General features: G+C 44.9%; 1 protein-coding gene across 1 annotated transcript in view; it reads right to left on the reverse strand.

Annotated features, from left to right (window-relative positions):
• NUCB2 (nucleobindin 2) overlaps positions 1-16,290 on the reverse strand; it is a 116,642-nt gene that overhangs the window by 51,228 nt on the left and 49,124 nt on the right. Inside the window, exons 2-4 of the mRNA XM_069740065.1 lie at positions 9,814-9,954; positions 9,632-9,739; positions 9,369-9,495 (exon numbers count right to left, since the gene is read on the reverse strand). Coding sequence (XP_069596166.1) covers positions 9,369-9,495; positions 9,632-9,739; positions 9,814-9,954 — 376 coding nt within the window. The remainder of the gene's footprint in view (positions 1-9,368; positions 9,496-9,631; positions 9,740-9,813; positions 9,955-16,290) is intronic.

Consider the following 16,290-nt stretch of genomic DNA (forward strand, 5'->3'; position numbering starts at 1 on the left):
AATGAGTTTGTCATCCACCCATACACCCAGGTCTTTTTCATTGACGGTTTTGCCCAGAGTTTTAGAATTAAGCACATAATTATACATCTTATTTCTTCTACCCAAGTGCATGACCTTACATTTATCCCCATTAAAGCTCATTTGCCATTTATCAGCCCAAGCTTCTAGTTTACATAAGTCATCCTGTAATATAAAATTGTCCTCCTCTGTATTAATTACCCTGCAGAGTTTAGTGTCATCTGCAAATATTGAAATTCTACTCTGAATGCCCCCTACAAGGTCATTAATAAATGTTAAAAAGAAGAGGGCCCAATACTGACCCCTGTGGTACCCCACTGCTAACCGCTACCCAGTCCGAGTGTGCTCCATTAATAACCACCCTTTGTTTCCTATCCCTGAGCCAGCTCTCAACCCACTTACACATATTTTCCCCTATCCCCATTATTCTCATTTTATGTATCAACCTTTTGTGTGGCACCGTATCAAAAGCTTTTGAAAAGTCCATATACACTACATCCACTGGGTTCCCTTGGTCCAATCCGAAACTTACCTCTTCATAGAAACTGATCAGATTAGTCTGACATGAATGGTCCCTAGTAAACCCGTGCTGATACTGGGTCATGAGGTTATTCCTCTTCAGATACTCCAGTATAGCATCCCTTAGAATGCCCTCCAGGATTTTACCCACAGTAGAGGTGAAGCTTACTGGCCGATAATTTCCGAGTTCAGTTTTTGTCCCCTTTTTGAATATTGGCACCACATTTGCTATACGCCAGTCCTGTGTCACAGACCGTTATTATGGAGTCTCTAAAGATTAAAAATAATGGTCTATCAATAACTGTACTTAATTCCTGCAGTACTCGAGGGTGTATCCCATCCGGGCCCGGAGATTTGTCAATTTTAGTGATTTTTAGACGCCGCCGCACTTCCTGCTGGGTTAAGCCGGTGACATTTAATGGGGAATTTTTATCACTAGTCATATTGTCGCCATGGGATTTTCTTGTGTAAATACTGATGAAAAAAAGTCATTTAGAAAATTGGCTTTTTCCTCATCCTCATCCACCATTTCACCCAGACTATTTTTAAGGGGGCCAACACTATCATTTTTTAGTTTCTTACTATTTATGTAGTTAAAGAATATTTTAGGATTATTTTTACTCTCTCTGGCAATGAGTCTCTCTGTCTCAATCTTTGCTGCCTTGATTTGCTTTTTACAGAATTTATTTAATTTTCTGTATTTATTTAATGCCTCCTCACTACCTACTTCCTTTAATTCTCTAAATGCTTTCTTTTTATCACTTATTGCGCTCCTTACAGCTCTATTTAGCCATATTGGTTTCCTCCTATTTCTAGTATGTTTATTCCCATACGGTATATACTGTGCACAGGTCCTATCCAGGATGCTAATAAATGTCTCCCATTTTCTTTGTGTATTTTTGTGTCTCAGGATATCGTCCCAGTTAATTGCACCAAGATCATCTCTCATCCGTTGGAAATTTGCCCTCCTAAAATTTAGTGTCCTTGTCACCCCTCTACTATACATCTTATTAAAGGATACATGAAAACTTATTATTTTGTGATCACTATTTCCCAAGTGACCCCCAACCCTTATATTTGCTATGTGGTCTGGCCTGTTGGTTAATATTAGGTCTAGCAGTGCCCCCCTTCTTGTTGGGTCCTGAACCAGTTGTCAGAGGTAATTGTCTCTCATAGTTGTCAGACCCCGATCACCTTTGCTGGAACTGCAGGTTTCTGTTCCCCAATCTATTTCAGGGTAGTTGAAGTCCCCCATAATAATGACTTCTCCTTGAGTCGCAGCTTCATCTATTTGCTTTACGAGGATATTCTCCGTTGCTTCCATTATTTTTGGAGATTTATAACAAACCCCTATCAGTAATTTATTATTTTTTCCCCCTCCCCTTATCTCCACCCACAGGGATTCTACATTTTCATTAAATTCACCTATATTATCACGCAGGATGGGTTTTAAGGACGATTTTACATACAGACACACCCCTCCCCCTCGCTTATCTGTACGGTCATTTCTGAACAGGCTATAGCCCTGCAAGTTAACAGCCCAGTCATGGCTCTCATCCAGCCACGTTTCAGATATCTCCACCATGTCATATTTATGCTCCAACAACATTAGTTCTAATTCGTCCATTTTGTTGGCGAGGCTTCTGGCATTAGTATACATGCATTTGATGTTCCTCTCTGTACCTCTATTCTTTCTTAAATTAATAACTGTTTTAACCCCACCCCCCATGCCACCGCCACCCCCAACTTCCTTATTTGTGCCCAGGTCTCTGTCTGCACTATCTTCCCCTCCTATAAATTGAATACCCTCCCCCCCAATTCCTAGTTTAAACACTCCTCCAACCTTCTAGCCATTTTCTCCCCCAACACAGCTGCACCTTCCCCATTGAGGTGCAGCCAGATTTTGTGCTGACCGCTCAGTATCCTGTACTATACTTTCCTATCTAGGTAGAAGTGGCCTCCTTTGCTAAATCCTGTTTTCCGCCTGCGTGTGTCTTTTCCTCTCCTACTCACCGTCATTATTTGTGGGGGGCTGCCTATACTTTGGGGGTCTACTCTGTGGCAAGTCAGTTTTCCTATTTTCCATTTTTAGGGATATTTAGTCCTCCGGCTGTGTCGAGGTGTCTAGGTCTGGATAGGCACACCCCACGGCCACTTCTAGGGTCGGTGATAAGATCAGGGTTAGCGGTCTGTATAGTTACCACTACTCCAGCGAAGGTTTTTCATGTTGTTCCAAGGCCGCCTGATCATAACAGTACAACTGGCCCACAATGAGTTAATTGCATCTCAGAAGAAGGGAGGAAAGGTTTTGAGCCTTTTTTTTTTTCCTCAGCCTGTTTTGTCTTCTCCTCCCTCTTAATCTCTGGGTAGCTGAGGAACCTAGTACTAACATGAATGTTCAGGAGTTAGCTTCTCGTGTGGATCAGCTTGCTGCTAGGGTACAGGGTATTTTGGATTATATTGTTCAGACTCCTGCTTTAGAACTTAAGATTCCCACTCCTGATTTGTTTTTTGGTGACAGATCCAAATTTTTGAGTTTCAAAAATAACTGTAAACTGTTTTTTGCATTGAGACCCCGGTCCTCTGGTGATCCCATTCAGCAGGTTAAAATCGTCATCTCCCTGCTGCGTGGTGATCCACAGGATTGGGCATTTTCCCTGGAATCTAGCAATCCTGCTTTGCTTAATGTTGATTCTTTCTTTCAAGCATTGGGATTATTGTATGATGAGCCTGATTCGGTGGATCAAGCTGAGAAGACCTTGTTGGCCCTATCTCAGGGGCAAGAGGCGGCTGAATTGTATTGTCAGAAATTCAGAAAATGGTCTGTGCTGACTAAATGGAATGATGCTTTGGCGGCAATTTTCAGAAAGGGTCCTTCTGAATCCGTTAAGGATGTTATGGTGGGGTTTCCCACACCCTCCAATCTGAGTGATTCTATGTCTTTGGCCATTCAGATTGACCGGCGCTTGCGGGAGCGCAGGGCTGTGCGTGATATGGCATTATCTTCAGGACAAGGTCCTGAGCCTATGCAGTGTGATAGGATTCTGTCTAGAACGGAACGACAAGGTTTCAGACGTCAGAATAGGTTGTGTTATTATTGTGGCGACGCTTCCCATGTCATTTCTGTCTGCCCTAAGTGGACCAAGAGGATCGCTAGTTCATTTACCATCAGTACTGTACAACCTAAATTTCTGTTGTCTGTGTCCTTGATCTGCTCTTTGTCGTCGTTTTCTGTCATGGCATTTGTGGATTCAGGCGCCGCCTTGAATTTGATGGACTTTGACTTTGCTAGGTGTTGTGGTTTTCACTTGCAGCCTTTGCAGAATCTAATTCCTTTAAGGGGCATTGATGCTACACCCTTGGCTAAAAATGAGCCCCAGTTTTGGATACAGGTGACCATGCGCATGGCACCAGCCCACCAGGAAGATTGTCGATTTCTGGTGTTGCATAATTTGCATGATGCTGTCGTGCTGGGTTTCCCGTGGTTGCAGGTCCATAATCCTGTTTTGGATTGGAAGTCCATGTCTGTAACTAGTTGGGGTTGTCAGGGGGTTCATAATGATGTTCCTCTGATGTCAATCGCCCCTTCTCCCTCTTCTGAAATGCCGGAGCTTTTGTCTGATTTTCAGAATGTATTCGATGAGCCTACAGGTCCTTCTCAAAAAATTAGCATATAGTGTTAAATTTCATTATTTACCATAATGTAATGATTACAATTAAACTTTCATATATTATAGATTCATTATCCACCAACTGAAATTTGTCAGGTCTTTTATTGTTTTAATACTGATGATTTTGGCATACAACTCCTCATAACCCAAAAAACCTGTCTCAATAAATTAGCATATCAAGAAAAGGTTCTCTAAACGACCTATTACCCTAATCTTCTGAATCAACTAATTAACTCTAAACACATGCAAAAGATACCTGAGGCTTTTATAAACTCCCTGCCTGGTTCATTACTCAAAACCCCCATCATGGGTAAGACTAGCGACCTGACAGATGTCAAGAAGGCCATCATTGACACCCTCAAGCAAGAGGGTAAGACCCAGAAAGAAATTTCTCAACAAATAGGCTGTTCCCAGAGTGCTGTATCAAGGCACCTCAATGGTAAGTCTGTTGGAAGGAAACAATGTGGCAGAAAACGCTGTACAACGAGAAGAGGAGACCGGACCCTGAGGAAGATTGTGGAGAAGGACCGATTCCAGACCTTGGGGAACCTGAGGAAGCAGTGGACTGAGTCTGGTGTGGAAACATCCAGAGCCACCGTGCACAGGCGTGTGCAGGAAATGGGCTACAGGTGCCGCATTCCCCAGGTAAAGCCACTTTTGAGCTACAGAGAAGCAGCACTGGACTGTTGCTAAGTAGTCCCAAGTACTTTTTTCTGATGAAAGCAAATTTTGCATGTCATTCGGAAATCAAGGTGCCAGAGTCTGGAGGAAGACTGGGGAGAAGGAAATGCCAAAATGCCTGAAGTCCAGTGTCAAGTACCCACAGTCAGTGATGGTGTGGGGTGCCATGTCAGCTGCTGGTGTTGGTCCACTGTGTTTCATCAAGGGCAGGGTCAATGCAGCTAGCTATCAGGAGATTTTGGAGCACTTCATGCTTCCATCGGCTGAAATGCTTTATGGAGATGAAGATTTCATTTTTCAGCACGACCTGGCACCTGCTCACAGTGCCAAAACCACTGGTAAATGGTTTACTGACCATGGTATTACTGTGCTCAATTGGCCTGCCAACTCTCCTGACCTGAACCCCATAGAGAATCTGTGGGATATTGTGAAGAGAAAGTTGAGAGACGCAAGACCCAACACTCTGGATGAGCTTAAGGCCGCTATTGAAGCATCCTGGGCCTCCATAACATCTCAGCAGTGTCACAGGCTGATTACCTCCATGCCACGCCGCATTGAAGCAGTCATTTCTGCCAAAGGATTCCCGACCAAGTATTGAGTGCATAACTGAACATTATTATTTGATGGTTTTTTTGTTTGTTATTAAAAAACACTTTTATTTGATTGGATGGGTGAAATATGCTAATTTATTGAGACAGGTTTTTTGGGTTATCAGGAGTTGTATGCCAAAATCATCAGTATTAAAACAATAAAAGACCTGACAAATTTCAGTTGGTGGATAATGAATCTATAATATATGAAAATTTAATTGTAATCATTACATTATGGTAAATAATGAAATTTAACACTATATGCTAATTTTTTGAGAAGGACCTGTAAGTCCAGTTTCCTTCCACCGCATAGGGACTGTGATTGTGCTATTGATTTGATTCCAGACTAAGTTTCCTGAGGGTCGACTTTTCAACCTTTCTGTACCTGAACATACCGCCATGCGGAGTTATATTAAGGAGTCTTTGGAGAAGGGGCATATTCGTCCATCTTCTTCACCGTTGGGAGCGGGGTTCTTTTTTGTTGCTAAAAAAGATGGTTCTTTGAGACCCAGTATTGATTATCGCCTCTTAAATAAGATCACGGTCAAGTTTCAATACCCCTTGCCTTTGCTTTCTGATTTGTTTGCTAGGATTAAGGGAGCTAGTTGGTTTACGAAGATTGACCTTCGGGGGGCATATAATCTTGTTCGTATAAAGCAGGGTGATGAATGGAAAACTGCGTTTAACACGCCCGAAGGCCATTTTGAATACCTTGTGATGCCATTCGGATTCTCTAATGCTCCATCTGTTTTTCAGTCCTTCATGCATGATATCTTCCGAAGTTATCTTGATAAATTCTTGATCATATATTTGGACGATATTTTGATTTTTTCCGATGATTGGGAGTCTCATGTGCAGCAGGTCAGGATGGTATTTCAGATCCTTCGTGACAATGCCTTGTTTGTGAAAGGGTCTGTTTTTTTGGGGTGCAGAAGGTTTCCTTTTTGGGCTTTATTTTTTCTCCCTCATCTATAGAGATGGATCCGGTTAAGGTTCAGGCCATTCATGATTGGATTCAGCCCACATCCGTGAAGAGACTTCAGAAATTTTTGGGTTCCGCTAATTTTTGTCGCCGTTTCATTGCTAATTTTTCCAGCGTGTTTTAAACCCTTGAATGATTTGACTAAGAAGGGTGCTGATGTGGCGAATTGGCCCTCTGCGGCTGTCTCTGCCTTTCAGGAACTTAAACGTCGTTTTTCTTCTGCTCCAGTGTTGCACCAACCGGATGTTTCTCTTCCATTTCAGGTTGAGGTTGACGCTTCTGAGATTGGGGCAAGGGCCGTTTTGTCTCAGAGGGATCCTGTTGGTTCCTTGATGAAACCGTGTACCTTCTTTTCCCGTAAATTTTTGCCTGCGGAACGCAATAATGACATCGGCAATCGGGAGTTGTTGGCTATGAAGTGGGCGTTTGAGGAGTGGCGACATTGGCTTGAGGGAGCTAAACACCGTATTGTGGTCTTGACCGACCATAAGAATTTGATTAACCTCGAGTCTGCCAAACGGTTGAATCCTAGACAGGCTCGATGTTCCTTGTTTTTTTTCTCGTTTTGATTTTGTGGTCTCGTACCTTCCAGGTACTAAGAATGTTAAGGGTGATGCTCTCTAGGAGTTTTTTGCCTGATTCTCCTGAGGTCTTGGAACCAGTCGGTATTTTGAAGGAAGGGGTGGTCCTTTCTGCCATCTCTCCTGATTTACGACGGGTTCTTCAGAAATTTCAGGCTGACAAACCTGACCGTTGTCCTGTGGGGAAACTGTTTGTTCCTGACAGATGGACTAGTAGAGTGATTTCTGAGGTTCATTGTTCTGTGTTGGCTGGTCATCCTGGTATTTTTGGTACCAGAGACTTGGTTGGTAGGTCCTTTTGGTGGCCTTCGTCGCATGATGTGCGGTCTTTTGTGCAGTCCTGTGGGACTTGTGCGCGGGCCAAGCCTTGTTGCTCCCGTGCTAGTGGGTTGCTTTTGCCATTGCCGGTCCCTGAGAGGCCCTGGACGCATATTTCTATGGATTTTATTTCCGATCTTCCTGTTTCCCAAAGGATGTCGGTTATCTGGGTTGTTTGTGACCGGTTCTCTAAGATGGTTCATTTGGTGCCTTTGCCTAAATTGCCTTCTTCTGATTTGGTTCCGTTGTTTTTTCAGAATATTGTGTCCGACAGAGGTTCCCAGTTTGTTTGTAGGTTTTGGCGGGCCTTTTGTGCCAAGCTGGGCATTGATTTGTCTTTTTCTTCTGCATTTCATCCTCAGACAAATGGCCAGACCGAGCGAACTAATCAGACCTTGGAGACCTATTTGAGATGCTTTGTGTCTGCTGATCAGGATGATTGGGTGGCTTTTTTGCCATTGGCCGAGTTTGCCCTTAATAATCGGGCTAGTTCGGCTACTTTGGTTTCGCCTTTTTTTTGTAATTTTGGTTTTCATCCTCGTTTTTCTTCTGGGCAGGTTGAGCCTTCTGACCTTCCTGGTGTGGATTCTGTGGTCGACAGGTTGCAGCAGATTTGGGCTCATGAGGTGGACAATTTGTTGTTGTCTCAGGAGGAGGCTCAACGTTTTGCTAACCGTCGTCCGTGTGTTGGTTCCCGGCTTCGGGTTGGGGATCTGGTTTGGTTATCTTCCCGTCATGTTCCTATGAAGGTTTCTTCCCCTAAGTTTAAGCCTTCGGTTTATTGGTCCTTATAGGATTTCTGAGATTATTAATCCGGTGTCCTTTCGCCTGGTGCTTCCGGCCTCTTTTGCTATTCATAATGTCTTCCATAGATCTTTATTGCGGAAATATGTGGAGCCCGTTGTTCCCTCTGTTGATCCTCCGGCCCCTGTGTTGGTCGATGGAGAGTTGGAATATGTTGTTGAGAAGATTTTGGATTCTCGTTTTTCGAGGCGGAAGCTTCAGTACCTTGTCAAATGGAAGGGTTATGGCCAGGAGGATAATTCTTGGGTTTCTGCCTCTGATGTCCATGCCGCTGATTTGGTTCGTACCTTTCATATGGCTCATACTGATCGGCCTGGGGGCTCTGGTGAGGGTTCGGTGACCCCTCCTCAAGGGGGGGGGGGTACTGTTGTGAATTCTGCTTTTGGGCTCCCTCCGGTGGTTGTAGATGGTAATGCAGTTGTGCCTGGACTGCAGGATTGGACAGGTGTATCTGCTAATTGCAAAGCTGACTGGGGTATTTAGCTTTGCAGGACTCATTAGTCCTTTCCAGTTGTCAATGTTCTATTGCCAGTAATGGTTCTCTGCCTGGCCTCTCCTGCCTGCTGCCATTTCAGCTAAGTGTCTGATTCTTTTTCTTAGGCTCACAGGCTGTGTGTCTATTTTTCAGTGCTGTTCATAGTTTCTATTTTGTTCCAGCTTAGACTGTCCTGTTGTTTTCTCAGTCTGGTTGGATTCGCTGGAGTCGCAGATATACTCTCCACACCTTTAGTTAGGTGGTGGAGTTTTTGTATTTTTCTGCTGTGGATATTTTGTAGATTTTGTGCTGACCGCTCAGTATCCTGTACTATACTTTCCTATCTAGGTGGAAGTGGCCTCCTTTGCTAAATCCTGTTTTCCGCCTGCGTGTGTCTTTTCCTCTCCTACTCACCATCATTATTTGTGGGGGGCTGCCTATACTTTGGGGGTCTACTCTGAGGCAAGTCAGTTTTCCTATTTTCCATCTTTAGGAATATTTAGTCCTCCGGCTGTGTCGAGGTATCTAGGTCTGGATAGGCACACCCCACGGCTACTTCTAGGGTCGGTGATAAGATCAGGGTTAGCGGTCTGTATAGTTACCACTACTCCAGCGAAGGTTTTTCATGTTGTTCCAAGGCCGCCTGATCATAACAGTCCACAACCCCCTGGCTCACGCCCACCAGTCACGGTGTGAGCATGACAGGCGCATGGTTCCCCTATAACACACCCTCTGGGCCACTGAGCTTGGCCTTGATCAGCATCCGCAGGCGCGCCACCTCCTGCCTCTTCAGCTCGTCCAGCTTGGTCCGAATGTGATGGCCGACCAGGTCCAGCTCTTTACTAATTTTTCCGCTCTGTGGAGAAGTACAGAGAAGCAGCAGCTGTTACACGGAAGCCCGTTAAGAGCTGTGCCGGTAACAGCGGTCGGGACGTGAGGCAAGTGCACTAACATGGGATCCGCAGGAAAGTATGTGCCCCTGCTGCTCTTACCTTGATGTCCTCCATGTCGGAGGCCTGGATCTTCTCTCGGAAGTGTTGGTCGGTCTCCAGAACTTCCACCACCTCCCGCAGATACCGGTCGTAGTAGAGCCCAGTGTCCTGACACAAGAGAAACACATCACAGCTGCGCCCACCCAAGGCCGGCCCCCCGAGTACCGCCGCCTGATACTCACCGACGACTGAGACTTCTGCCCATCACTTGCTGCCTCCACATTCACCTTGGTCTTATCCGTGTCGATGGGCACGGCCCTCGCTGATACTAGGGTGCAGATCAGGAGACTGGCAGGACGGCCCCACAAGCTCCACCATCGTATCTGGAGAGACATCAACATCCCTGGTAATGACCTACTATGGCTAGGGGGGGAAACAGAAGCTGGGAAAAGTAGGAAAGGAAGGAGGCACAGCAACACAGGGCAGCCTGGCACCACGGGGGATGAAGGAGGCACAGCAACACAGGACAGCCGGGCACCACGAGGGAAAAAGGAGGCACAGCAACACAGGCCAGCCGAGCACCGAGGGGGACAAAGGTGCCGCAAACAACAGGGCAGCCGGGCACCGTGAGGGAGGAAGGGGCCGCAGCAACACAGGCCAGCCGGGCACCGTGGGGGGAGAAAGGGGCCATAGCATTCAACTACAAATCGATTTGTAAAAATCAAGCCCCCTCATGGTGCTTCTTTCATGGCCCTGGTCTCCAGCCCTGGTTGAGGCGCCACTTCGCAGGCTTAGTCTGGGAACGTCATGGTGCCGCCTGCTGTGTGGAGCTTCAGACGCATCTACTGAACGGTAGAAATGGAGCCGACGGCCTCCTGCTCCCCCACTGTCCTCACCCCGAGAGTACAGATACCAGAGAGATCAGTCCAACTCAATGACAAGACATTATATGGCAAGAAAACGGAGTGTCAGAAAGTTGTACAATGATTCACTGCTGAAGCCTTATTTACATGGGACTGCACTGGCAATCTCCGGCGACGGGTCATGTGGCACCGGGTCACCTGAAGCAACAGGATGAAGCAGGTGGCAGTGCCTGGCTGTATACACCCTGCGCATGACCCATGCTGCGAATACATAGCAGCCCCTCGGCCGACACAGTGTAACCATCAGACCAATCATGAAGGTACATGCTACACCGTGCTCCACAACTTTCAGGCTCTGCCACAATGGTGCACAAGGTATTACAACCACAGCACACACCAGACCATTGGGCATCCTGGTGCTGGCATGGTGAAAGGATGCAGCCTGAGCCATCACCAAACACGCAACAAATATTGATCAGAACGGATGGAAAATATTCAGCGCTGTGCATTGTTCTGCTGCTCCGAGTGTTGTGTACAGCAGGGGTGTCAAACTGCATTCCTCGAGGGTTGCAAACAGGTCATGTTTTCAGGATTTCCTTGTACTGCACAGGTGATTAAATTATCACCTGTGCAGTACAAGGAAATCCTGAAAACATGACCTGTTTACAGCCCTCGAGGAATGCAGTTTGACACCCCTGGTGTACAGCATAAGCCGCTGAGCGTAATGATCAGCTGCAGCGTTGATGTGCGCAAAGTCATGATATCACCTCTCAACCCTATCAGAAAGCAGAGCCATGGAGGAGAGGCTGCACCTGCAGAGAGGAGCCGGGGGACTTTACAATTTTCTACATTTGTAGCTCCATTTCTCCCAGCCGCACTTTACACGAGTGCTGGTCCTTCAAGAGGCGCTGTTGCGCTTGGCCTTCTGTTTTCAGGGTAGTGTGCCCTCCACGTCACCAGCAGAGGTGGCTCTTCCTCCACAGCATGGGAGGACGGCAGCAGGGCAGTAAATGTGATGGATCAGGACTAGTGATGAGCGAATATACTCGTTGCTCGGGTGACCTCCGAGTATTTGTTAGTGTTCGGAGATTTAGTTTTCATCACGGCAGCTGAATGATTAACAGCTACTAGCCAGGCTGAGTACATGTGGGGCTTGCCTGGTTGCTAGGTAATCCCCACATGTAATCAAGCTGGCTAATAGCTGTAAATCATGCTGTTGAGGCGATGAAAACGTAATCTCCGAGCAGTCATAAATACTCAGACCACCCGAGCAACGAGTACACTCGCTCATCACTAAATCAGGACTCTGGCCAAGCTTAGGGAATATGCACACACTGCAGTTTTGTTGAGTTTTTTCTGCAGGCTGCGGTCTTAAGCATGCGCTGCTTCATTTTTCATGCAGATGTAAATCGGGGTCAATTCAGCTCTTTCAGCGTTTTTGCTGCAGGCTTCATCCAAACAAGTGCGGGGAAAGCATCAAAAACGATTATATTTTCTGCTGCGTTGTTGCCGCCATCACAGCAGTTTCTTGATTTTTCTGCTGAAAATACTGACAGTGTGCCCATGCCCCAAAGGGCCCAGTAACTTTGGCAACAACAAGAAAATAGAAACCAAATTGCCGGTAAGTCTAATTGTAGGAACCCTCCACGACAGCACCACAGGATAGCGGGATTACCCGTGCTGTCGAGGAGGGTTCCTAGAAACAGAATTACCGGCAAGACAAATTCTATTTTCTCTACACAACACAACAGGAGAAATTACAAAGAATAGACTTTAGAGAGGGACAATGGTCTGGAGAACTTTCCTCCCAAAGGCCAAATCATTAACAGAGACATTAGATCTAGTTTATAAATGCCTACAGAAGGAATTGACAGAAGACCAGGTGTGAAGGTGTTAACGCTTTCAGCACAAGGTAGATACAGCTCTGGTGGGGTGTGCTGTGAACTTCTCTGGGAGGTACCAGATTATGGTTCTTGTAAGCTCCACAAATTGCCTTTTTGATACAATATGGGATAGTAAAGGGAAAAAAATGCTTCAAAAAGCACTATGTCCGTAGAACTTTAAGAAGATATTCTGATACTTTGTCCAGGATTTTGATCGTTGAAGATAGAGCTATGCTTCACTGTTATTTCTCTACGGTTGGATGGATTTTAGCAAAAGGAAGGTAAAATGATATTGAGACATATGGAACTCTGATGCTACTTTTAAAAGTGCACGTGGCAGCCCTTAGTTCATATTTCAATCAAAGTCTGGCAGATCATCGTTGGATTAAAAGGTTTATGACTGCAGACTCTCAATTGCAACCAAGGGTATCCAGTTTGGTTCCTACCTGGGATCTGAACATGGTCCTCAAAGGCCTTTGTATTCCACCAATTGAGCCTGTAGACTTCGATAGTGTCCTATCAAGCAGCCTTCTTGGTGATAGTCACAACGGCGAGAAGAATCACTCAACTGAATTCTCTCTCGACAAGGGAACCTTATTGAAGAACTGTAAGACATAGGAACTTTTCCCCTTTGACCCCTCTTTCCTACAAGTGCTGATCTTTAAATTGTTCTCTAATCCACTCTGCAGGCAATCAAGAAATTTTGTTATAGATGGAATTTGTTATAGACTTCTAACTTTTCTGAAGTTTATGTACTACTTTCTCCGAATGACCCCCAGATTTAAATGACAACCAAGAAGCCAGGCTGCAAGACTTGAGAATCAGGGTGATTAATCGGTCCTTGGTGAAGAAGGTTGATGATTGATGGAAGAATCAGGGTAGCTTCTTGTCACGAATCCCTCTCCGTGGTGTAACTAATTTGTCACGTGCCCGCTCTCAGCACGTGACTTGGGGTTGTGCCTGCAAGGGTAAATCTATCTCCCCTCTCTCAGTCCAGCATTCAACCTCTGTCCTATGCTGTAATGGGAGCATAAATCACACACTGACCCAGGCCACACACCCTCTCATACACACTGCCACCACTCACCGAATACATGGGCGATGAGTCCCAGAAATTACTAATACTGTCTACCACTAATACGGATCATACAGTTTAACCCTGCTGTTCTGTTCGGTCTGGGGAGACCTATTTTGAACTTTGGTATTTTTTGGGGTGTTCAAGATGCGGTTCTGAAACTTGTGGTTGATTGACTTAAATGAGGATGGGTCGGTCGGCCACGGGTTTCAGAGCCGCATCTTGAATATTTTAAAGAATATTGAAGTTCAAAGTCGGTCATTTTTGACCAACAGAACAGCAGGGTTAAGGCTATGGATTCTTTTAGAACATTCAAGGTTCAACCTGTTAAAGTTTTATGCTTTAATACAAAAAGGTTCAGTGCTTACAGTAAGAAAAAGGTATAAAACTATGATAATAAAAAGACATGCATGTATGCTAAACAGTATAAAATAAACAAGAGAAAACTTACAGAAACGTCTAACTTTGTAGTCTGCTTTCTGCACCCTGAGGGGGAGTGAATATGGAGTTGGTGGAACACATCAGCTTCCCAGGCTCCCCTCACATGTGAACACATAGTAACATAGTTAATAAGGCCGAAAAAAGACATTTGTCCATCCAGTTCAGCTTATATTCCATCATAATAAATCCCCAGATCTACATCTTTCTACAGAACCTAATAATTGTATGATACAATATTGTTCTGCTCTAGGAAGACATCCAGGCCTCTCTTGAACCCCTCGACTGAGTTCGCCATCACCACCTCCTCAGGCAAGCAATTCCAGATTCTCACTGCCCTAACAATAAAGAATCCTCTTCTATGTTGGTGGAAAAACCTTCTCTCCTCCAGACGCAAAGAATGCCCCCTTGTGCCCGTCACCTTCCTTGGTATAAGCAGATCCTCAGCAAGATATTTGTATTGTCCCCTTATATACTTATACATGGTTATTAGATCGCCCCTCAGTCCTTTTTTCTAGACTAAATAATCCTAATTTCGCTAATCTATCTGGGTATTGTAGCTCTCCCATCCCCTTTATTAATTTTGTTGCCCTCCTTTGTACTCTCTCTAGTTCCATTATATCCTTCCTGAGCACCGGTGCCCAAAACTGGACACAGTACTCCATGTGTGGTCTAACTAGGGATTTGTACAGAGGCAGTATAATGCTCTCATCATGTGTATCCAGACCTCTTTTAATGCACCCCATGATCCTGTTTGCCTTGGTAGCTGCTGCCTGGCACTGGCTGCTCCAGGTAAGTTTATCATTAACTAGGATCCCCAAGTCCTTCTCCCTGTCAGATTTACCCAGTGGTTTCCCGTTCAGTGTGTAATGGTGATATTGATTCCTTCTTCCCATGTGTATAACCTTACATTTATCATTGTTAAACCTCATCTGCCACCTTTCAGCCCAAGTTTCCAACTTATCCAGATCCATCTGTAGCAGAATACTATCTTCTCTTGTATTAACTGCTTTACATAGCTTTGTATCATCTGCAAATATCGATATTTTACTGTGTAAACCTTCTACCAGATCATTAATGAACATGTTCAAGAGAACAGGTCCCAATACCGACCCCTGCGGTACCCCACTGGTCACAGCGACCCAGTTAGAGACTATACCATTTATAACCACCCTCTGCTTTCTATCACTAAGCCAGTTACTAACCCAGTTACGATTCTATGTATACAGGCCTAATTTATAGCTTTACTCTGGAGGTCAGATTTCTAGACCAGCCCCTCAGGTTAATATCATAATTGCTTGTTTTTTAATGGGACTGCGGCTGCTCCCCCCAATGAATATATTATTTGCTCAGATTCCCTGTGTAAAAGTTCTCACAAATAGTGTCAGGCTGTAATTGACATCTCTCTTCAAAGAGCTAGGAGGTGTCAAATGTTTCCCTTTTTCTTGGTTCCCAGCACGACCCCCTGGCGAGAGTGGAGAAAGTAGTCTGCCTTCAAGATATGTATGCTGTGACCTTTGTGAGGCCTGCAGTTTCAGGACATATGTTCAATTACTGCTAGTTACACATAGAACCCTAGACATGTCACTACACACATATAGATATATACATATTTCACCACACTTCTATTTTCAGACTGTTCAATGTCTTGGTCTTGTTCTTTCTGATTTTCTGTAATGTTTTTGGTAGAATGGAAATTGGAGAGAAGGCACATGCTAGTTTGAAAACCCAGCAGTGTGTGAAAGCGTCTACTGAGAAATCAAGGAGAAAAAATATTCTGCTTTTGTATTCTGACGGGTTGCAAACACGTCTACTTCTGGGAGACCCCATTTCTCTACTAGGGTCGGATATACTTCTGTATTTCATCTCCATTCCCCTGGGTGTATAATTTTTCTGCGGAGAAACTCTGCCTGGACATTGGTGGAACCTTTTAGATGTAATGCTGACATGGAGAGAACATGTCGCTCTGCCCAAGAAAAAAAATTCAGTATAAGATCATTTTTAGGCTTTTGTATCTTGTGCTTCCCTGGTGGAATAGGTGAGCTACCATGGCCATATTGATATACAGAGAAGACAGGCTAACGGAGCGCCAAGCTGGCGGTCGGGGGGTGTTGATTGAGAGAGGGCCGATGCAGCTCCTGCCGGGTGCCTCAGGAGAGGAATAAACAGTGATACTCCGGTCACATGACACAGATGAAAGAATTAAAAGTTTCTTTGTTTATTGAAATCCACAACGCGTTTCGATGGAACAGCTCTGTCTTCATCAGGTGGCCATATACAGAGCGGGCCGGAGTAAGTATATAAAGGAACACCAACCAATGAGATTTAAGGAGCAATTATTCGGAACACATGATTAATTAGGATACAAGTCGCAAAAGCTGTTTAAAAATATATATATCAAAAAAGGGTAGAAAAGACAGGATATAGCAAAATAATTATATAAAATCAAATAAAATGCAT

Source organism: Ranitomeya imitator, chromosome 9 (genome assembly GCF_032444005.1).
Source record: "Ranitomeya imitator isolate aRanImi1 chromosome 9, aRanImi1.pri, whole genome shotgun sequence".
NCBI classification, from domain to species: domain Eukaryota; kingdom Metazoa; phylum Chordata; class Amphibia; order Anura; family Dendrobatidae; genus Ranitomeya; species Ranitomeya imitator.